The sequence below is a fragment of the Rhopalosiphum maidis genome, chromosome 2 (genome assembly GCF_003676215.2).
Source record: "Rhopalosiphum maidis isolate BTI-1 chromosome 2, ASM367621v3, whole genome shotgun sequence".
NCBI lineage: Eukaryota > Metazoa > Arthropoda > Insecta > Hemiptera > Aphididae > Rhopalosiphum > Rhopalosiphum maidis.
This window is the reverse complement of record NC_040878.1, coordinates 15071182-15097288: the sequence shown is the minus strand read 5'-3', so window position 1 is coordinate 15097288 and position 26107 is coordinate 15071182. Positions and strand designations below refer to the sequence as shown.

The 26107-nt window shown below is 26.8% G+C and overlaps 1 protein-coding gene and 2 pseudogenes across 1 annotated transcript; 2 read left to right on the top strand and 1 right to left on the bottom strand.

Moving 5' to 3' along the window:
- Positions 1–417: 417 nt before the first annotated feature.
- On the bottom strand, positions 418–4215 carry LOC113550982 (annotated as a pseudogene).
- A 1739-nt stretch (positions 4216–5954) lies between these two features.
- LOC113550981 lies at positions 5955–6732 on the top strand (annotated as a pseudogene).
- A 12171-nt stretch (positions 6733–18903) lies between these two features.
- On the top strand, positions 18904–23515 carry LOC113550980 (actin-like protein 6B; the record flags this gene model as incomplete). Its single annotated transcript, XM_026952959.1, has 7 exons — positions 18904–19075; positions 19141–19253; positions 21061–21136; positions 21761–21900; positions 21970–22221; positions 22948–23127; positions 23200–23515. Coding segments are annotated over 7 exons (1149 nt in total), but the record flags the coding sequence as incomplete, so codon positions are not given.
- Positions 23516–26107: the final 2592 nt, after the last annotated feature.

The following is a 26107-nucleotide window of genomic DNA, read 5'->3' as shown; positions in this document are numbered from 1 at the left end:
TCCCCTGACCCTCACTACAATTAGAATGGTTTCATTAATTATGGATGGTAATCAGTTGTGTAGCAAACATCTATCAAACCCTAAGCAAATTATTTATACAATGACTACTAATCATCCCCCTAAAATATACCACAGAAAAATGTCTAGGGCTAAGCAAGCATTAGGTAAATGTCAATCACGACACTACTGATAGTAACCTTTACAATAATATATTTCATTTACATCTCATAATTTCTTCTTCAATTTTGTATGGTCGAAAATAACACAAAAAGAGTAATAACTAAATTTCAATATATAACTATATAGTATATACTGTAGGTACATGATGCAGGTGATTAGGTACTTAATAATCACAAAATTTTATATAATATTAACTTTTATTAAATATTAATACAAAATAATGAATAAGTAGCATAATTTATGATAAAAATATTCTTTGGAAATGATGTGCATAGACTGGGCACATTCTAGGATATTTACCATCCAACACTGAAACGCATGTTTCGCAGATCCAAGCATGACCACAAGGTATCACTATATGCTAAGCTATATTTTCACCAGGAGTAGAACTAAACAAACCATACAATTCCTTGAATTGTAAGCTACTTTTGGTGGATTTTGTGGTACTTCTGGTTTGACTGGTTCTACAAAGTCATCTTCTAAAATATCATCTTTTGACTCATGATTATGTTCAATACCTAGTACCCAATGTCTTTACCTTCTTTCATAGCCAGCACAAGAATATGAACATTTTGTTAGAAATTGCCATACACTTAATAGATCTACTTTGTGATGTTCAACAGCCCTTTTTATTAATCTTGAATTCAGAAGGTACTTAGTTTTTAGATTTCTAGTTGGTTGCAGGTCATTGGAAATTTGAGTAACCACGGTATGATATTTCCGACTCAACTCACATATTTGACCTGATGATTAAACCAAATTAATAATTAAATTTTATAATATTTGTGTTTGTCATATGAATATATATAAATGTAATAATATATAACATAATAACATAATATATAGCTTCATGTTATTAAATTATGCAGTTAAGTAAACAATTACAGTTTTTATCAAATTTAAAATAATAGTTACTGAATTCAGTATTATAAATGGCATAGGTAAGTATCTACTCAAAGTATTAATAATCATGTATTTAATATTTATGGTTAAGAATTAAATTTAATAAATAGTATGTGTATGATTTTCGAATTTCCCTTTGATTCCAAGAACCTTTTTAATTCTTTGCCAAACTCATAGAACTATAAATTGAATAAAACACCTAGGGCTATTAAGTAATGGAACTAGGTTGTGCATTTGTATACTTAAATACCTAAATTATATAATTTGTGTTATATTTATAATATATGTTTACTTTATACCATTTATAAAATTTAATCAGAAATGAAAATATAGCTAGCTAAAAGCTGAAATTTATTTAATGTTGATTTTTGAAAATGACACAATACTTTTTTATCCAGCTATGAAAATGGAAAGTGAGCCATCTGGGAAATGGCTCACAAAAGTATGTCGTACAACTAAAAACTAAATGGTCAATTAAATATTCAACACAGTTGTACCTTTGTAAATTATAATATACAGTATATATTACATTGTACAGTAGTGTTTGGTAATATTAGTTTTGATGATAGGAATGCATTCAAAAACTAATGGCCATAGTTGCTGATGCTTTAGACCAGTAAAAATAAAATAAAATGCATTAAAATATTTATAAAGGTATTGTTTTTAGCTTTTACACAGATAAAAAATGGAAATTAATTTAACACTTACCATGAAAGACCCATAAATTTGGATGTGCAATAGAAAACTTGTGTCTCAAAAAATTATGAAAACTTTCTAAGTTATTGATCGTCCTTCTTGAGCTTCATTCACAGATAATATATTAACTTTGACACATCTTATCCAGTAACTAAAACATTTAATAAAAATAGAAAATGTGAATTTTAATAATTGAAACATATCTGTAGTACATAAAATTATTATGATGTATTACCTACTTTTAGTAATATTCAAACAAATTAAGTAAAGGAACACTGGACTAAGCAATGCGAAAAGGGCTAAGCAATGTGAAAATGGGCTAAGCAATGTCAAAACAGTTTGGCTCCCATGTAGTGATTTACAAAGGAAAAAAAAAGGTAATGGAACGTTGTGGTGGATAGCATATGCTTAAGTGAGAAGAAAACCTTGTTCAATTTCTGCACTGGGCAATGATGGCACACATTAACATTTTCAACGCATATGGATTTGAATTGATAGTTTGTAAATAATTTAGGGATTTCATTTTTTTCCATACTGCCTGTAAATTAAATTTATATTAAAATAAGAAAATAACAAGTGATAAATATATTAATTTGTACTATTTATACTGTAAACTTATACATTTTTTTATAGTTATAAGACTGAGGCAGTGATATCTTAATTTGGTGTCTCCATCAATCTAACAAATATAAAATATACCATTTTCAAAAAAAAAAAATATCATTGTATTAATGTAGAAATAAGTGATAATAATCCAAAACAGGAAAATGTACAACACTGTTAATTTTTTTTCAGAAAAAAAAACAAATTTTATAAATATTTTATTAAAAAGGACATATTGTTTGAATAATATTTGTAGTCTCCTATTCAAATTTGGTAGGTAATAGATGTATACTCTAATATAAGAGTATTACTTTGATTTTATGCAATATAATTTTGCTATATATTCCCGTCAAATAAATGTAGGCTAGACAGCATAAGCAGGTATCAGTCAAATATAAAATTATGCTTAATAAATAGAAAAATATTCAATATGCTGTAATAACGCAAAAATAAAATAAATTAAAAATTAGATGTGAAAATGGTAGTTAAATTGTAACTAATTACTTAATTCACAAAGTTGAAAATATTTACCCTTTTAAAATTTAAAATGTTTATAAATAAAACATTAAAATCTATATTTGAATGTATTAGTAATGAGTACAGGTATACCTACATTAACATTTTTAGAAAAATAAGTTAAATTGGTTTATGTAACAATTTAAAGTATTAATCAACAGAGATATACTAACTTGGTTATGATGGAACCAATATCCTAAGATACGTGTGGCTTCAACACCTAAACTAGAAGATAATACATCTCTAAGAACCGGTTCAAAATTAGTCATTATCAATGATGGCGATAAGTTAGGAAATAAATTATTTTTCATATAATCCATTACCTACACATTGATATGAGTTTCTAGATTTTGTTTCCATTAACACATAGGTTATTGGTATGGACTGCAAAACAAGATATCAAGTTTTAACTACAACTAATTAACATTTTTTGTTAAGTTGGTATTATATCAATAAAAATAATAACTATAAAAACTTAACTATATATCAAATTAAATATAACTTAGATAATTATCAATCAAAAAATGAATACTCAGCAATTGATTGCCCATATACAACTATATATAACAATATAACAACTTTAAAAGTGGTATCTGCGTGGACCTCGGTTATGCCATGTGATAGTACTGTATTTAATAAGTGTGTACATGCTAATATAACTCTGTATTTACTTAAAACATTATATCACACATTTTTATTAATAGCATAAATAAATAAAAATATTCTAAAAGAAACATATTATTATAAAGAAGCATATTATGTGCCTACTGGCTATTGTTTATATATGTATTGTGATCTGATTAAGAATTTATTGGTTAATAAACTATTTTATTTCATAATTTTATTTTAATTATTTTAACTAGAATTTAAACATAATAAAGACTCAATACAATTTGTTAATTTGTTATGATATATTTATTAAATTTAAAGTATATTATAGGTATCATCATAAAAATGTATGTACATTTTAAGAAAAGATACTAATAGTAGTTATTATAAAAGATAAAAAAAACTAAAATAATCTAAATATCCAGATACTACAGACTTTAAGATAGAAAACATTAAGAATCTTTGAAATAGGTATGAAATTTTTGTTAATTCTAATCAAATTTTTAATTTCTGCAGGATATAATTAAAAAAAATATTTCATTTGTAAGCAATTAAAAATTAAATATAAATATTACCATCAACATCTCTAATTAATCCACTAAATATGGAATTGTTGCAACACATATACCTTAATAAATCTCCATTTTCAAATTTAATAGCCATCTCATGTAATGTTTGAGGCAAGCAAAATCCTAAGATTTTGCACATTTATAGTAACTAAAAATGTTAAAGTCATTAATATAAATAATCAATATTCATTAATATTTGTTTCATGTTTATAGTATGTAGACTGTAACCTACTATTCATAGTTCATACTTACACTAATATATAATATTATGTTACTTACGTGTTTTCATTTTTTTCCCTATTATGTCTGTATGTAAAACCACGAAAGAACATGATGATGAATATCGTTATTAAATTGGAAAAAAAAATACTTGACAAATTGACACTCAACAATTTACAGTAACAATACCGTCAATAACGTATGAATCGATTGAATCGTATGACGTATACGCAGTAGTTGCAGCTAATAGCTATGTCTATCAACGCGCTTATAATAAGGTTGTATTTATTTTTTATTTTTATAACATAAGTAGGTACATTATAAACAATACGTTATTAATAAATTTTCGTGTGTAATCTTCGGCGACAACGGCGATCGTGCCGTTACCGACAGCTAACGAATGGGCGACCAATCACAGAACAATTATACTCAGCTTGGGGGTACGAAATTCCGGATGTCGTTCCGCGATTCATTTGGATTTGGATGCGCCAAAACGGTGCATTCTTATTTTGAACAAACCATACACTGAGTTATTTGAGTTTTCGACGGTAATTCCAAATTCCAATATAGAATAATAATTATTTTTTCAGCAGAGTAGATAAAGCTTTCGGTTAATATATTATATTAATTATTATTATACAAAATATTAAAAATAAAATGTATAATATTATAATACTGTGTGTCTGTGTTTAATGTTTGACGACTTATCGTCATTGGTGGTAGTGGTTAGCGAGTTAGCTCTACTAGCTAGCCGGCGCGTCTGCCGCTACCGCTGGAATACCCTATAGGTACGTTATTGGTGAACAAAAAATGACTGCTAATGTGAAATTGTTAATAAAACAAAAAATAAATAAATGGTACCAAATTATAGAATACTTATCTTATAATAAATAAAATAGGATATTTTGATTGAATTATTACTATTATTAATAGCATTATCATTATCATAATATCATTACAATTTATAGGTAATTCAGTACAATGTATTTTTTTTTAAGAACAATAAATTGACTAAGTATTCTATGATTTATTGTATGTTATGCAATTAATAAAGTCTAATAGTAACAATGACTTGGTGCTTTCAAATTTAATCGTAAATTGATAATCATAATATAAACATTTGGTGAAAATTTCAAGTATTTACAACGATTGGTTTTTGAGTTACAGTAAAATCAAAAAATCGATTTTGTCAAAAAGTGGTTATGCGTAAAACTTCCCGTTTTCCGTTATTTTGTCAAGTTTATTCCCGACGCTTTTGAATACTACTGGAAATTTTTTACTTTTGACCCCTAAAACTAGATGAATTTTCCTGTTCAAAGAGGGGCTGAAGTCAAAAATCGAAGCATTATTACTACTCCAAAACGTGATGACAGACACAAAAATAAAAAAACACACATCATTGTAAAATCAATACATTCATCACTCCGTTCAGAATCTAAAATACGTATTTATTATTTATTTATATTGATATTTTAGTTATGTGAGAAATATTTATTGTAAATAGTTGTAATTATTTAATTTTTTATTAACTAATTAATAAATGTATATTTCAAATTGTAAACTAATGGACCTCACGTGAACAATAAGTAACCTCTGCTAACCAAAACGCTCGTTGATTTCACATTCAAAGTTTAAACAAATTAAAAAAACTAACTCAATATGTGTGACGAAAAAGTAGCTGCATTGGTAGTAGTAGCATTGGTTATAAATAGTTATAATCAATATTCAATGGTAACTCATAAACTACTCACCCTAAATTCGATTTTTATGTATCAAAATACTCAGAAAAATATTCTGCTTTGGAATGTGAAATTAAAACTATGTTGTCATTCAAAAAAGTAAAAAACTTAAAAAAAAAATATAAGGATACAAATATTTAAAAATATAATTTTTTAATAAAAACGTTGTTTTTTTAACAACCTGAAAAAGTGTTTTCAAAAACATGAATACTTTTTAAAATATAAATGGTTCATGATTAAGAATCACCTTGTATATCATATATTAATTTATTATCATTGTGTTCTACCACTGAGGTGAAATTATTTCAAGATTCTTAATTTTACGTAAAATCCACATCTCTATTCCTCTGCATGTACCATCCCGCTAAGACTGCGGTCGAAAGAACTATAAAGCGAAAGTGAGCGAAAGTAAATCATAGCGAAAATTTCGTAGATCCAATGAATATCAAAGGCACTTACCCAGAGAATTGAAAGTTTATGGCGACTTCTAAGACTAAAAATCATGAAAAATATGTGTGGTACAACTCCAGATTTGCTTCCAAGGTATAATATATTATAATATGATAATAATAATAATACGAAGATATGTATATAAATATAATAAAAATTACAGGTATCTCATTGAAACGTGGTGGAGAGGTATTAATAAAAGTGACATATTTAACGCTTTTCTGAGGGACATAGCACAAGTATTTTAATATTTATTTAAATTTTTTTTAATTCATTTTATATTTATTATTTATAATTATTATTGAAACAAATAACGAGACGGCGACAAAACAAAGACGTGCGTTAATAATATATAATAACTCAGGTGCGCGTAAAACGGAAAGTAGGTAGGTCCTATATACTGTACATCTACACATAGGTACACATTATGTTGAGAATATTCAGTAAAAAATAAAACTTTTTGGCCATCTTCATGAATGTATAATAATGATATCTTCGCGTCATGCGTGAGTGCCTAGCTATTTTCACATCATATTTGACAATATACCTACGACGTTACGCTTTTATATAAAACAATACACACAATATGCAATCTATACAACTGGCAAATGACTTTCGAGTACATAAATAAAAAAATAATTGCATTTCGTATCTTTGTCTATTAATTTTATTTTATTATATTTGTATATTACTAACTTATAATATCATATATGTTCACCTTTTACAATTCATAATCAAATGTGTCTGTTAAAGTTATAAGTACAATAAATATCAGTTAAAACATAAACTGAAAAATATTTAGATATAATAAATATCCTATCTCAATGAAACGTATAATAATCTTCATCCCTACTTTTATTTCTGATTTTTAATTTTTTGTATACAATTACAACGTTTTATTACAGTCGTGTACATAATAAACCAATGTCTGTATTGTGATAATTAAATATTAAAGTATATGTGCTCGTTTTTGATAGAATGCAATGCAGATTGCCATTTATTTTTCAAAGCGGGACGTTTTTGCGTTCTTTAAGGACAGCGTGACTATGTCGCCCAAAGCGGAACGTTAGTTATGTATAATATATTATATTATATTGTTATATTTAGGTAGGTTAAATTCCATTTCATAAATAATATTACGCTCTTCTAATATATACCTATTCAGTTATATGTATAAGTATAATATTAATAATATCATATGAAAACAACCGCTTTTGTTGTTGAGATGAAACAATGAACGACTAAAATCCAGGGAACTGGGCCGCCCAGAGAGTTCGATACACTTTGCGCTACCACCGTCTAGACATATGTACACGACTCGGAAACTCGCTCGCCTACAGACCCACAGCCATAGTCTACGGCCGCCTTTGCAAAGTGTGTGGGAAATTCTCGTTTTCTTTCTAAAATCGTGTACATAGTTGATAGGTATACACACTCTCGCGAGTGATTTCCCTTTCGTGTTAATTGAACTTTTATTATTAGTAAAAAATTATTACTATAAATATTATGTACATTAAGTTTTAACACTTTTTATATATAAAAATAAATTTATGAAACACTGGTGTGTCTAACCTTATAACAGTTATAAGTTATAGCTTATGATATTATGATACATATCATCGGAGATACATACAACTCCATCATTAAGTGCAATGTAGATATCCGTAAGGACTTGTACGCCAACACTGCACGTATTGACTGGAGGTACCACCATATACCCTGGTAGATATTGCCGACAGAATTTAAAAATAAATTACTGCTTTGGCTCTATTACAATGGAAATCAAGATCATTGCCCCACCAGAGCGAAAATACTCAATATGGATTGGAGGATCTATCTTGGCTTCTCTGTCTACCTTCCAACAGATGTGGATCTCCAAACAGTAGTATCATGAATCAGGCCCATTCGCCGGGCACAAAAAGTGTTTCTAAATACTTTAATATTTATTTTCCTAAAAAACTGTATTTTTTATTTAATTTTTTCCTGTATTTCATATTTTAATAAGAATCAAAATTATGAAAAAAATCCTATACATTAGTCCTACATTCCAGTAAGTTATTTATAGCTCAAAGCATTCCTTTATCATAGCATGTCTGCTTTTGATTTTTAATTTTTTATATTGACTGAATAGTAAATGAAAAGAGAACATAATTAAATGTATTTATTTAATAATTATTTACGTATATGGAATTTTTTTTAGACATTCCTAAATATCCAAAGTTGTCTTATAGGCAAAAATATTATGGTTATAAAATTATAAAAATATTTGAAAAATAAATGTTTGTAATTTATTAAAAAAAATTATGTTGACGCCACAATCGACGTACGCCGATGACGCCTTGACCACCGCCAAAAGACCGATAAGCTTATCTGTCGACCGACAGGTCACCGCGGCATAGGACAGCGTACGGTAAACTCGTAAACTAGTACCGGTGGTATTGTCCTGGCGAGTGTGCCGTTCCCGACCGTCCGTTGCATCATGCCGTAATTGTTCGGCATATTAAAATGGCCGTAAGCCATTCGTGCGTGTACCTATTACTTATTAATTATTATTATCGTTCACTCCGCATACGTGCCGTCATTGTACGCACTAATCAATTATATATATATATTTAATAATATATATAATTATAGATAGACGATAGTAGATACACCCGTCGTAATTGATCCGACTCCACCACCTTAGACCAGCTGTTCCACTACCGGAGTTAGGTTAGGTATACCATCGAGGTTGAAGACACGACGATGTGGAATCGCATTGCAAACACGACCCCAACCGTGCGTAAATCATATATTATAATATTTTAGATATTAAAACGATGGCGGGATATACTATATGGGTCCGATCGGTTAGCAGGGAAATCGTTCGCGGATTTTGTTTGTGGTTGCGTGGTTTAGTATTATCATGTGATATAGTATACCTTCTTATAAAAATATGATGTATTTCTAATCTTGAAGATATTTCGTAAAGATTGTAGTACCTGTCTGCGTGGGTTGCCAATTTAAATGGCCCACAGTGAAAATAATTTCTATATAAATAGGACAACACCACTGTGTGAGTGTAACCGATTTTCATCTTGAAGCTTTATATTTACTAAGTAATGGGTAACAATATTTGACCTAGTTCTGAATCATTATCAATCGGAGCGGAGCGATGGATGCGTTTTGTTTTAAGAATGTGTTTTTTTTATTCTTATGTAAAGATGGCGTCATTTTTAGTAATTGTAATAATGTTTCAATTGTAAACATTGAGAGTAGCTTATGGTATGAACAATTGAATTTATACTATTTTCATAAGCGCGTTGTATTCAAACGTTTTAACTTTTAAATTCTAGTTGCTGTGTTGATGAAGTTTATAAACAACTGGAATCGACTATGTGTAAAATCGTTCATCTAGCGGAAAAACTCGTGTAAAATTGATTCTATGATATAATACTATATTTTCTATTTAGATGAATTTAAAAATATAGTGACTATGTGGGTAGGTGTCGTCGCGCTGTAATTCCTAGATTCGTGACTAACGCATTGTGATATATATAGTGTGTATATTGCCCAGTGACAGCGCCAGGATTTTTAACGCCCCAACAGGGGGGGGGGGCGAATAATTTTATTACCAAAGCCTCCCACAGTCCACACCCTCCTTTATCACAATATCATATCAACTTATTTCACATTACATGCACAAAAATGTCTTGGATCAAACTTATTTTTAATATTAATTTGTAATGTACGTATATACTATTTATTATAAAAATCTCAAGTAAAGTATAGTCAAACAAATAGAATATATATAAATCCATCTTGAAAATATGATATAATTTATTAGCTCCCATAATAATACCTATGGTTAATATCTAATATGATGTATAATGTATATAAATAAATATCATTCAAAGTAAATGTTTATGTTATTAAGTTTTTTTTTTAATCCAAAACACTACGATCGTATGTCATTTTTATGACAAGTTTACCCAGCTTACTAGTACTACAATATTTATTTATTTATTAATATTGTGTATATAAAGACTAGACTGCTGTACGTTGTGTACACCTTTGTTACTAGCACGATATCAATTATAAAATAAATGTCATCGAAATCATTGGTACCTAAATCAAGACGCTAAAAATAAGGTAATTGTAGCTACAAAATATGATAATATAGTGTTTCCGTGTATTTCAAAATTAAACGATCCGTTATATTATTCTGCTTCGTAAACAATAATATTGTTTATAGCATTTTTCATAGTTCAAGAATCAAGATATTAAAATATATTTTAGAAACTTTTTGGGAGAGCCTTCGATATTAGCGATATTGCTGTCTGTCACGAATTCACTATGATAATAATATATTATTATACATCTATATTTAGTAAATATCACTATATTAGTTTGTGAATATCGTGACTTCGTCGAATTTACAGTCTTTCGCAAACGATCAAGAATCAACGGAAGTCATCTTGCAGGACGGCATTATAGTGATGAATGGAACGATTTCCAGATGGAGAAGTTGTTCGTACAGCCAAATTCACGAATATAGAAGAATCGTCCGATTATAAAGACTCAGGCGTGGATTAGTAAACACAGTTATTATGTATATTGTATACATATGCTAAATTTTTTATGTTAAACGTTCAAGTATAATATAATATTTACATTAAACATTACCACGCTAATTTTATTATTATTAGCAAGTACCTATATAATCATGCAAACGCGTAGGTATTATTCTTTTTAAATCGAATTACAATCAATACATTTTTTATTAAGATGACACAACACTGGAATGAAGTGGTTGTCTAAGTCTTATAATAATGCAAGATGTAACATAACAAATTTATGTGTAGAAAACGATTTTATATTTTTAACTAGAATATTAGAGTGAATTGATCAAACCTAAAGATAAGAACATAATATCTGTTATTTCTCGTCGTTTTTTTTTTTTTTTACAATAGTATATTAATTTTTAAACGAGCTATGAGTATGCAAAAATATTAAAATTCTTATTACTCACTATAAATTAAAATATCGTAAAAACTAATAAAAGATCACAACGTACCTGATGTTCTTTCTTTTAGTAAATTTATTCTAATTTTTAAGCTAGCTAACCACACACAATTTATTTTATTGAATGCAAATTTGCTTTGTTGTATGTTTGTAAGACGAAAATTACCTACACATGTAGGTGTACTATCCTCGATATTCATTCGTTGTCTCTTTTCATGCACAATACTAAACTATTTAGCTATACAAGCACTAAATTAACGCTCCACAACACCAATTCAGTTTTTCTTTTTTTAAACGAGTAAAATTTCTTTCTATGATATTAGACGTAATTACGATAAAGTGATAAAACATTATCCGGGCTCTACGATAACATTTTTTCTATATTTTAAATTTAAAGGTAGTTATGATAAATAATAATCGAGTAACCTATATAGGTACCTATTACTCAATTTTAAAACTCATCGAATAAAAACAACAGTATAGAGCGTGGAGAATACCGTTTTCGAGTTAAATAAAAACAGTTAAATGTAAAATAATATGATATAAACGTAATAATAAATCTGTTATGGAAATGCTAGTAGTGTATGTAACTGCTGTCTGTTTATTCCTTCGGCGAGTGTGCACGACGTAGAAGTACATAAAATATGACTAAGTTTGTCTAATATATTATGTACGTATTACGCTCTACATTTGATCGTGACCGTTTAACCATTTATGTTTATATAATATTATAGTGTACCTATAGACTATTGACTTTGAATGCTGGTCTTGTTGATGATCGATATCGATAAATTATTATTATTACTTAATATGTTATAGAATATAAATCATAGAAACATTATAAACTATATGCTTCATTGAATTAAGTACCAACCGCCCGGCGGTTAATAAATTAATAAAAGGTAATGACGTTTGTGTGTAGATACTAGGTAGGTACTTATAAAGTTGTAAGCAATCCACAGCTAAGTTTATCACACCCGTAGTTCTGAAATTTTGTTCATAGATAATCACTAATCCTACACGGGCTATATCGATTAATTGTTATACCCGAGGAAATACAGCTTAAAACGGTCTAAATCAATTTTCAAATTTAGCATTTTAAAATAAGACTCACACATAAATTTGTTGGATTACAATAAAGAATATTTTTTTGAGGGATGCTATTGTTTATAGAAAATATACATAGTTAATATGATCGGAATAATTGGATATCATTGTGTAGACTATAGCATTTAATAATTTTAAAATAAATTATTTTGGTCAATACCCCCCCCCCCCCAAATTGTTGCAGTGTACCTAACAGAATTTAAGACGGGGTAAATTCACTGGCATTATTTAATTATATCATTGTAGATGTTGTCGCACAAACTAAATATTGCAGGAATAGTGAAAGTGCTAATAAACACGGAATAACACATACAACAAAATACAATAATATGCACGAGTATATCGACCTATATATATATTCGTTCCGTATTATTCTAAACTCGTCGAATAATAGTCGCATATGGGAAGAGAAAGACTCACTTTGATTTCATGATATTTTTCCTCCAAATAGTATGCCAAGCTTCGAGCTTCTTCGTATTTTCGAGATATACCAAGATAATTTTCGTAGTGAACAACACAAACCTAAAATAAAATATGAACACGAATTAAATCTTCATTATTTATCATAAAAGTTGACGTTCATTACAGAAAATGAAATACGTGTACATTAGACAATTATATTGTTTTTTTTTATGTTTAAATTATAATAAATATAATGATATGTTTTAAAATTTAATTAAAATGTATAATAAAACATGAAAAGAATATAGTTTTCATTCAATACTTTTAACAAATCTAACTTTGATGATACAGAAATTAATTCAAGTTTTATGAATTTATTGGGGCTGGTATAAGTCGATCGCGGACGTTGTAGAAGCCGTCTTCGGCTCCTTCGAAATGGTAGAGTGAAAATCGTTTCGCGGGAAATTCGGTAGGAAATAGTAATCGGGTGTCTGGAAATTTAAATTTTTATAGATATGCAAAGTACCTATTAATATTTTATTCTAATGTAGATGATTACAAATTATTTTATATAATCTATGAAAATAGTAAACTAAACAAAAATAATTACATAAAAAAAGAATATAAATATTAAAAAAAGTAAATAAATAAAAAAATTAAATTAAATGTTTAAAAAAAGAATTATAATTAATAGCGTTATGTTTCTGAATTATTGTTTCTGCATTATTTTAATTCTAACCACGCAGTGTTTTAACTTAACCTTACATATTACAAACATTAGATGCAATTGCCTTTGTTTATAGATTTTGTGTCTGTAGACACGTCCTATCATAATAAAAACAAATTCATACGTTTCTTTTATTGTGGTTTCATGTAACAAATAGTATCTATAGTCAATGCTTTGGAGGATTCAATTTTCAGTACCATTTTACAAAATAATCAAAAATTGCATTAAATTAAGGTAGGGTAGTAGTTTCTGCTGCTTTATACGCATTATAGGTATTAAGTAGATTAATATAATTGGAGTGTTAAATTTAAATTGGAAAAACAATACTGAGACGGTCAGTCGACCTATACCACTAAAGCATGATGTATTATTATGACTCATAATATTAAATGTTTATTGATATTGCTAAAATGCTAAGTTATTTATTTTATTTTTTGTATTAAGTTTGACAGATTACATTTTTTCTGAAAACATTGAATTTATCATAATTATTATTATATAAATAATAAGTATAATTTATACCGTATTATATTCTTATGCTAATAACTTTTGAGTCAATAGGTACAACCCTTCCGTGAAATAATGTGAATACATTATTAGAATCAATAATAGCTTAAGATTAATCTACATTATATGTCAAAAATATCATTCTGTATATTATAAAATACACGAAAAGTCTTATGTTCCTAAGCAAAATGTTATTAAATAATAAAAAAATAATGAACATCTTTAATACAACATATAGTTTCAAAATATTTTTAAAATAATAGCATAAGTAAGAAATACTCTCATACAAATTGGTTAAAACTTTAAGTTATCAGTACATAAGATTATTTGTTTTTAAATTATAACACATTATAAAAATTTTTTTAGAAGAATTAGTTTTTTTTTTGGATGAATAATTAATACACAATAAGTCTTAAAATATTGAACTTCAAACAATTATAAAAAAATAATGTGACTTTCCAGTAAAACTTTTATTTTTATTATAAGTAAAAAAACTAATGAGAATCACAATATTACATTTTTAAATTTTTATATAAAAAGAAAATAATACGTATATGAATATCTAATGAAAAAATAATTTGAAAATTGTATAGATTTAGACAAAATTTGTGAACATTTTAATTTAAAACGTTTATAAAAATATTTCGGGACAATGTATTTTTGATTACAGTAATTCAGTGAACGACTGATGAGGAACCCTGTATTAAATTTTAAATATCATATTTGCCAATTTCCTATTAATAATTTTTTTTCGGCTTGCTTAAAAAAAAAAAATAAAAATTTTTAATTGTTTTAAATAGGTAGTGTTAAATGTTTTTAAAATTATACAATGTACAGGAAATCATAATGTAAACAGTTGATAAAATTTTCAACATTCTATTAATTAATTTTGCCGAAATTATACAAGTATGTGGCTAATAATTTTAGTTTTTCTTAATTTTTTTTCCCCGATATTTTGACAAGATCTGAAATTTTTTATTTTATTTTAATATTAACCACCCAAAGTACTAAATAGATCATATTTGCTACAAGAATTCACGACAGACGGAAAATAAACTACATATTTGTAAAATCAATATGACAATATATATTCATTGCTACGTCCAGGATCCAAGGTATCATAATACTTGACTTTATTTTATACATCGGCCTAGTGGTCGGTAACCTTTTTGGACTCTCGGGCCACATTCACAAATTAAAAACAGTTTTCGGGCCAGACAATAATAAAATTTTTTATTCTTAAATTATTTACTATGAAAAAAAAAAATATTGTCTAAAACTTTAAAATAATAAAATTTTTTTTAAAAAATATTTAAAGCCGGATTTATATAATAACCCACCGATTTCCGACCACTGCATTGGACGATCGGAAATAAAATATAGGTATACGTCGTTCAGGTATCAGCTTGTAAAATTCAATAAACATTTATTTTAATATGAAAATATACAAACGGAAGTATCCTTCTATGCTTTTCGGTGAAATATAAAGCTGTGCCGCCACCGAAGAAAAAGCTAGCTTAATCAATGAAATTATTGAAATATTTTATGAAAATGAGAGTACTTGTCATGTTCTAAAGGTTGTTGTTTGACTTTGACGACTGTTCAATAAAACTATTAGAATTTAGAATTGTTAATCGTCTCCTACGAATGACGACGATTGTCGTTTGCCACGGATAATAGATAATATGTTTTTTTATAGAACTCTTTGTGATATTATAGGATTTATTTTTTTACTAGGGGCTCTTTGGTGAAACTCGATTCCGGTGTTTAGAAGGCGCCTTCTTCGAGGTGATGGTTAAGTGAAAATCGTATCACCTAACCTAACCGTATTTGTGAGTTAATAGCTTTTTTATAACTTATCAGTTATATCATTCGGTGTAAAAGTTTGTCCCATCGCATACTTGGTTCTTTTTTAATTCAAAAATAATAATAACATGCCGAAAATTGGAATTGAGTGTCTAGCTTTCAGTCATCAATCGGTGTAATACCGTGTCCCATCGCAAGCTCGATTTTATTTTTGAATGAATAAAAAAATATAAATATAAAAAATGGTAATTAGGGATCTATAGAAATCAGCCTTCAACCGATACAAATCGATAGGTAGCTGTACTCCAGACGTCAAAAGTCTGAAACTGTTTTGAAAGAGAAAAAGTTAAAGTCAAATTAGTGTTATACCTTTAATCAAGTTGTCAGATATCGGGGAAAAACTATTTAAACGAAATTAAACCTCCCATAATCAGGCCGGTAGGCAATCAAACTGTCGAATCGCGGATGATGTGCGCGTAGCAAGTGAAATCAAAATTTGTATAAACTCGAACTTCGAATAGTATAAAGTTCCTATACTAAAACCTGTTAGAGTTTATAATATACTGTACATATTATAAATCATAATATTTGATAGTTAAATTAATATGTATTTATAGTGCCGAATCTCGAGAACTTAAACCGTTTCTGAGCCACGACGAATTTTGCATCTAGCACTATCTCATTTATATGATTCGTATAATTTGTGTGTAATGAAACTCTGATATTCTTATTTATTGACTTTTTAATGCATATCTTAACAATTACTAATTTATGTGTATTATTCCTAATATGAATAATATATTATATACTATTTGAATGTGCCCAATTTATTCAAAGAATTAAATATTAATACTCATGCATGATCTGTATAATATCAATACATATTTTAATTATTAATACATATATTGTATTTCATTAGGTAGGTACCTATTTTTTTATCAATATAAGAATATAATTATTTAAATTTAAAACCTACAGAATTATACTAGAATATTTAGTATAATTTATAAACAATTAAGGCCATAATTTAAAACTTATTGATGATTACCTATTAATTTCATTATTATTATTATTTATTAATAATTATTAAATAATTTATTTACTCATGAGCAAAATTTAACAAACACATGGTAACTAATGAATACTATTGTTTAATACATTAAAATAAACAATAAATTTTATTTTATTTATAAATACAACTAAACTAAAACTAAAAAAAGGTGAGCAAGTGGGTATTGCTCTGCTGTATAGTAGAGATGGAGAGTAGGTCCTGGTTATTATAAATTAAAATGGATGCAATGACAGGTATCATCATTGTAAACGAAAAACGATTTTTAACGGAGGTGATTTGTCAGTCTAAGATAATTAGTACTTAGTAGGAATTATTATATTTTTGCTAATAGCTATGTTTAAATAAATTTTAATATATCGTTATTTTACGCGATTTCGTAAAAAATTAAATTTCATAAGCTTATACAATTTTTTCTATATTAATGCTAGAATTTTTTTTACAGTTGTTTGAAGAAAAAGTTATGGAGTTAAAATAAAGTTATATTTTCACAAAAATGTTATAAATTTTCAACTTCTAAAATGCTTGCAAATTTTCGCGATTTTGACATATTTCGTAGAAATTTGAACTTTATAAATGCTTTAAACAAATATTGAGATTAACGATTTTTGATTTTTTTTTTACTAAAATAAGACAAGTACAACTTATTTATAGATTTATAATAAACCTAGTAAATTTTTAAGACTTTTTGGAATGCCAATTTTTTTTATTGGCATTTCAAAAAAAAAGATTTAGAAAGTGGATTTCCGTTATATTTTTGTTAGTTATACGAAAATATAGTAATATAATATGTGACATTTGTACAAACATTTTTAAATTTTTAAAATAAATATTAATTATATAAAATATTTTGTATTTTAGGAATTTTTGTCCAATTTTTTTGAAACGGATTTTTCGTTCGCGATTCATTTATTAGGTTATTAGGTAGTTATATTATAATAGTTAATGTTTCACTGAAAAGTACAATTTAATTTGTACGGCTTAAACCTTAAACTAATAAATTGCTTATATATCTAAAAAATAAAAATTGTTCTGACCAGAAAAGTATAATTAAAAACTTAATATTGATAACAAATTAATTAGGATAAACGGAATATATTATATTATAACTGATAATACAACGTAATTAATTTGATGGTGTTTTGTCGTTTTAAATAATTGTAATGAAATATTGTGCAATATTGGTAAGACTGGATGGCGGTTTTGAGTCGTATGTTAGAACATGATGCTAAACAAGGCAATCGAATCAACAACGAAAACATCAATATTTCGTCAACATTAACTCGTTGTGTGTAGTGTGTCCCTCGGAAGGGTACTTTACAATAATACCAATAAATACCTTTATCTTATGAATTAGAAACACCTTTTATTTCTTTATCAAATATGCTCTTATTGAGTATGGTAGTTGCAAGTTATATGAAAGAAGTGTGAGTTGCTCCGCTGTCTACCACAATACCAGTAGAGCGGCCATAACAATTTGTAGCTAATACAGAATTTTTGCCCAGAATAGTAACTGGAACATTATACTATTCAAACATTAATTCGACCAACTTTTCTCTTTTAGATATAATGTTTAATGAAGACTGTTTGTAAGCACTTTGAGTAAGAGACAAGAGTAATCCAATATTTTCTCTAACAAATCCCAATCGTCAATCATACCATCTTTCATATAGCTTACAACTTCCATACCTAATAAGAGCATATATTTGATAAAGAAATAAATGGTGTTTATAATCCATAAGCTGAAGGTATTTATAGATATTATTGTAAAGTACCTTTCCGAGGGACACACAATGAGTTAATGAAAGAAATGGTTATGCCCAAGAAGATACACCAAAAGCAGAAATTCCAGCAGTGGTTGGTGTCTCGAGCGATGGTATAGCAGAAACTAGGATGTTAGAACCTGACGTAAAACCAAGAAATCGCATCAACGAAAATACAAAACATTTTATTGACATTAACTCATTGTGTGTCCCTCAGAAAGGCCACTTCCCAAAGTAACAACTTCTTGGTATAATTATATGTGTAAAGCAGTTATTCAAGACTTTAAGCATTCTATACTGCAAGTATCTGAAGGTCCATATGATGAAAGAATAATATCAGTTCTTCCAACTTCTCATTTTGAGTTTCCTAATGGCTATAATCAAGTAATATTTAAATGTTAATTAGTAAAACTTAGAAATTTTCTTTTTAATTTTTATTTAAATTGTATGCATTGAATTTATTAAATTGTAGGACAGTTGATAGATAAAAAATCAAGTCTTTAATTTGTATACTTGATAATAATATTATGTTTTAAACATCACAATAAAAATATATTTTATAGATATCCATGTAAACAAAATTGAAATTAATTTTTTTTATTTTTATTTAATTACGCCAAACAATAATAAATAATTTACTAAAATATTATTTACATTTAATTTCCATTTAACATAGAAATTACTTTTTGTTATATTACAGTTTACATTATTGAATATTTTTTAATTCAACATAACAACAGTTTTTAGATATTTCCATACTGATACTATTCTTATATCCCTCTCAATTTCTTAATCCAATTGATATACATCTGAATTTGTAAAACAGCTAATTATATTGAGTAAGTTTAGGCTATTGTAGTAGTTCCCCATAAATGTTTTATCTACATCCTTTTCTTTTAATACCACAAGATACTAAAACAAAATAAATTTTTAAGAAAAATTAATTATTACATATAAAAAGAAATTCCATGCACATCATATGTGAACTTAGGGAAAAATTTGAGTGGGAGGGATAATTTGAAAAAATGTACATAATTATCATATTATTTATTGCGCTTGATGCACATATCTTAATATTTTTTAATACTTTATTTAAAAGAGTTACAAAAAAAATAAATATATTAATCAATGAAGATAAACAATTTTTAAAACACATTGTGTTGTTTTATTATAGTACATCAAATTAAATTTAGTACAGCAATTTGAAACTGAAAATAAATAAAATACATCTATTGCATATATTTTTTATTTCAAAACAAATATAATGCTATATCTTTTATGGCAGAGAAACTTTCATAGTTTCATCTCCAATTAGGTTAAATTCCAGATAATTTATTGTGTCGGCGAAAATTCCCATATGAGTAGAATGTATTTTTGTATTTTAACATACACATGTTATAAAGCAATTAGTTGATCTTGAACTTCAGAAACAAACACATTCCATTTATTCCAGAAAGAATGAGTCATATTATTAAAGGTAGAATATGAATTGACTTTAAACTACCAAGTACCAGAATAAAAATCAACATGTCAAGCACATAGAGACAGGTAAAGATAAACCATAATATAGTAAATCTATTAGTAATTAAGTAAGATTTGAAAAAAAAATAAAAATTAATCTTATTGTATAAGATTACCTTAAAAATGTGTTAATCAAGTTAAAATTAATTTTTTGTGATCTATTAAATAAAATGTTTAATAACCTGGGCATATAATTTACCTTTCTCAACTGTCGAATGTAGCCATTAGCAAGCCCATAGAGTACTAAATTTCTTTCGTTAATATTTATTGAAACTGGATTAAACCTTAAATAAACATCAATAAATCGTGATCCTTACCTCATTGCAGAAAACATAGTAAATATGTCCTTAAATGTTGATTTTGGTCCACCTACAGAGTAATGGCTATTAGCATACATTTGTTTTCAAATAAAAATTTTAAATTAACAAACATGGTTGTGATATAGCACTAATTGCTTCATAATAGCGATTTTTATTACTTGCAAGTTGTCCTATTTTAGTAGTACATACATACAAGTTACTATAACAGAATAAGTCTACTAATGAAACAACATTCCAATACCTAAAAAAAAATATATAAAATACCTATCTTGGTAAATTGTTTCAACTGAACAATAGTTATGTGTTCAAATAAAACTAAATAAGTTATACTAGATTTTGAATACAAGCAGCAAGCAACCACTTCAGTATCCAATTTAGAAAGTTTAGAAATTTTAGATACATGGTTTACTCCATCAATACATGCGGGTAATGGGGCTACCTGAAAACCACAAGGATTTATTATATTTTATAACATAGGTTACTATTACAGCAATACTAAAAATTGAAATGTGAAGAATACACTCAATTATCTAGTAGTTAAATCCCACTTTTCATCTAAAAAATCTATTTCAGATACTAATAAAAGAACATAGAAATCCAATTGAGGTGGATTATGTGAAATTTCAATAACATTTAAATAGATAATTGACTGCGTACTACAAAAATCATAATTTCAATTTGAATAAATAATTTAATCAATGAGTATTGAGTAATAAAAATATTTTAAATGTTTAAGTTTCGCGACAATTAATAATGTTTGTTATATTTTATTCCAAAACGATAATTGATATTTTTTGTCTTCCATGATAGTAATAAAAAATGTTTATTTTCTATTTTTATTCATTATCGATGGATATAAACAGTTTTTTTTTTTTATTGTCTGGTATTTAGTACTAATTATTTTGCTCAATTCTTCTTAATTCTTAACACGGAATGAGACTTCATCGTTTTAATTCAAATTCAGTATAACATACTTATATTTTTATTGAAATCATTTATTATTGAAAATTGGTGTAGCACAACATTTATATCAAAATTAAACATGAATAGCTACTGGTATTGTGGTAGACAGCGGAGCAACACACACTTCTGCAATCCCTGTACATGATGGTTATGTAATACCTAATGCTATTGTCAAATCTCCATTAGGTGGAGACTTCATTAGTATGCAATGTAGACAGTTCCTAAAAGTAAGTATATTATTTGACTAAGTATTTCTTTAGTCTTTTTTAATTATTTTTTAATTTCCTCTTTTATAGGAGAATGAAATTGAAGTGATTCCACATTATATGGTAGCAAAAAAAGAACAAGTAAAAGAAAAAGAAAAGCCAGTATGGACAAAGAAAAATTCACTTCCCAAAGTAACAACTTCTTGGTATAATTATATGTGTAAAGCAGTTATTCAAGACTTTAAGCATTCTATACTGCAAGTATCTGAAGGTCCATATGATGAAAGAATAATATCAGTTCTTCCAACTTCTCATTTTGAGTTTCCTAATGGCTATAATCAAGTAATATTTAAATGTTAATTAGTAAAACTTAGAAATTGGTATCTTTTTCTAGCTATTTTGATCTTAAACTTCTTAAATAATTGATGATACCACAGTTATATTAAATAATTTAAATATTAATAAAAATAAAATTGCATGTCTCCTCAAAACACTAATAGCATACATTTATTAATTGATCAGAATCAAAAAGTCTAAAGCCGTATAATTATTCTATTAATTTACTTTATTGGGTTTATTTATTTTAATTAGTTAACAACAGACAGCAATTATACAATTTAATAATATTAACAAGTTTTTATTTTTATATAATTAATATAAGTGATTGTACGGTAGGTTTTTAATATTTCAGTATTATGTATTTACATGATATGCTGTTTAAGTGGTAGGTATATAAGCAATCACTGTTAAAAATTTTCTATCTTGTGTGATTTAATTTATTCAAAAAAAAGTTAATAAATGTCCTGAAAATACTTAGCATATCAATAAAGTATTTTAGAGGATATTGGTTAATCTAAAAAATAAAATTAAAAAAAAAAATCTTACCATTTTAAATGACAATATAATTTTTAATTTCATATTCTGAAGCAGAATATACTTTATAGTATATCAATATAAAAAATTGAAATTTGGACGAGTAATTTATAAGTTTTAACTGTTTTAAGTATTTAAAATTTAGATATCTTCAACTAAATGGATAGCACCTTATATTTTGCATTTTATTTTTAGGAATTTGGCAATGAAAGATTCAAAATACCAGAAGCTTTATTTGATCCGAGTGCTAGTATGGGTGGTTCCATGTTGGGTATGAGTCAGATTGTTACCACAAGTGTTGGAATGTGTGATGTGGATGTAAGGCCAGCCTTATACAACAATGGTATTGTCACTGGGGGAAATTCATTTTTACAAGTAAATTATTGATTTGTGTATTAAATTAGAATACATAATGTTTATTAATTTTTGGCATTTATAAATTCAAAGGGCTTCCCAGAAAGATTAAACAGAGATCTCTCTGTTCGCATACCAGCTAGTATGAGATTAAAATTGATTGCACCTAATGGATCCACTGAAAGAAGATTTGGTGCCTGGATTGGTGGTTCAATATTAGCATCAATTGGAACTTTCCAACAAATGTGGATTAGTCATCAAGAATTTAAAGAAGGTGGTAAAAGTCAAATTGATCACAAGTGCCCATAGTAAATTATTACTTATTATTTTATTCAATACAATTTGTATACATTCACTTACTTTTCATACACACTGTAGTATGTATTTTATACTTTTTTTTTATTTATAACACTGGATGTCTTATTTGACAATTACAATATTATCCTTAAGATAAACAAATGTAATCTAAATTTAAAATTTATTTCCAAAGTCCTCATCCTGAATGTAAAAAAAAAAGGACAAGCTGTAATATTTTTTTCTTTCTGTGTATTACATATGTATATATGTACAATATATATTAAATATATGTTTAAAATCAAAGTTGTTACAGAGATGCATCATAGATGTCCGATTTCCATGATAACAAATAATTAAAAAAATTTCACTTATTAGACTTCTATCGACTTTTGTTAACTAATAAAATGTTTTGTTTTCAGTTTTAGCACTACCTATAGTTTTTATAGATAATTTTTTCATAAATTAGATTACAATATTTTCCCTTTAATTTTTATTTAAATTGTATATATTGAATTTATTAAATTGTATGACAGCCGATGGATACAAAATGAAGTCTCTAATTTATATACTTGATAATAATATTCATTTAAATTATATTATTATCTTGGTATAAGATTATGCATGGTGAGTTATTAGTATTCATAATTAATGTAAACTTGTGATTAATAATATAATAATTATTATTTCTTATGTGATCCACAATTAGTATGTTTGATTGTAAGAATAATGAGTGAATTATGAATAATAGTTAAAAAAAATGTTACTACATCAGCATCTAAATATTTGTAAAAATTGAATTTATGTCCAATACACATGACTACCTTCCAGAAAAAGTGATTTATGATAAACCAGTATTTATACTATTTAATATATGAAGTAAAAAAAAAAAAAACACAAATGAATTGCCTAAAATAAAACTAAAAATGTTTTAATATATTTTATAATATTTTATTATCTATTAATGTACATCTTTTGTAAAAGTTCATATCTTCCATTACTTGACTCATCAGATGGAATAATTTTTCTGTTTGATCACTTTTAGAAAGAAAATTATCTTCTATTTCTATGTTTAACTGCAGAACGTTGTAAAAATCAATATTTTGTTTTCATTAATACAAACTCTATACTAAGAACCAGCACAAATGAATAATGAAATTATAGTTAGGGAAAGTATATCGAAAGTAAATTTAGTCTTGTCAACTATTTGCTAACAACTCGATGATGAGAATACTAATTTTCTTTTCTAAAATCTTAATAATATGACTGAGGGCTAAGGAGTAAACAATTGTCACTGATTTCATTTGCTTACCCTGAATAAAATTAAAAATAAAAGCACATACCAAAAACGTAGATAATTTTTTTACAATGGGTTCATAATGTAATGTATGAGAATTATTGTTACAAACAAAATACAAATTAAAATAGTATGCATTATGAAGATATTTTTGATTATTAATTTGTATTGATAATCTTATTTTTAAAAATGTTCCTTGTTCTAAAACAAATTAGAAATACTCAGTGTTTTAAAAATGCTAAACTATCATAATGTTGCAGTAAAAATGTTGTTATTAAGCTGATATTGATAATAATTGGCTATTCCAAACTGAATTATACTCAACCCTATTTTTCATATGATAATGAATGTATAAGTTTCAAATTTTGAAATTTTGAAATATAATTTAAGGATATTTGTATATTCTACACTGTCCATAAAACAGTCCTTAAATGCCAGACTTATCGTTGAGTGTGACTATACGTAATAAACTCATAAACGCGAAACTCATAGAAAATATTTACTTACCAAATTGATTGTTTACTTTTCTAAAAGAAATCGATGTTCTCGAAGTCTCGAATCGAATTAGTATTTATTTTGTTTAATTTTATAAATATGATATGCGTTACGCGTTCATCATTACTCATTAGTAATAAATAATAATATAAGTTATAAGTAGCTGGGAATGGATTTATATGCATAAATGTATATTTTAATTAGAATAAGATATTTAAAATAGGTAGGTAATAAATGTTAACGATTTAAATTATTCATAATACAATTATACCATGTTTGTAAATATTTTGGCGTTTTATTTATACACAAATACGTATATTATTGTCGTATTTTTCAAATATGCGAGAAATTATTTCAAAATTAGATTCAAAAACATCTATGGCAACCAGAGAAGTTCAAAAAATTATGCGAAATAATTTAAATTTCATCTCAGAAAATTATAATTATATAATATATATATGTATATATAATAAGCAACATTTAAGTGTTTAAAATAACTCAGTGCACATTAATAATGTTATTATTGATTTTGTCTTCTATGCTAATAACTATAATAACGTGTGTTATAACTAACCGGGCGATTTCCGCCACTTCCCATGCTATCGGATTTGTTGACGAAGTATTCGGTTTTGACTTCTTCCATCTCTCTGTCCAAGTAATCTGCGAAAACACGGAAATGTCGATCGTGAAAAACGGCGTACTAAACTGGTACCCATTGGAAGTAAACCGTTCCGATACCAGGGTCGTATAAAGCGTTTTTATTTTTTTGGTTTGGTAGAGCTCGTGTGGCGAGTATCGGCGTATACCGTATTCAATACGTGTACAAGATAGGTGCGATACGGGGACGATTAAAAAAATTATATTTTAAAAGAGAAAAGGCAATAATTGTGTTAAAATAAATGCTGTACTTTATTT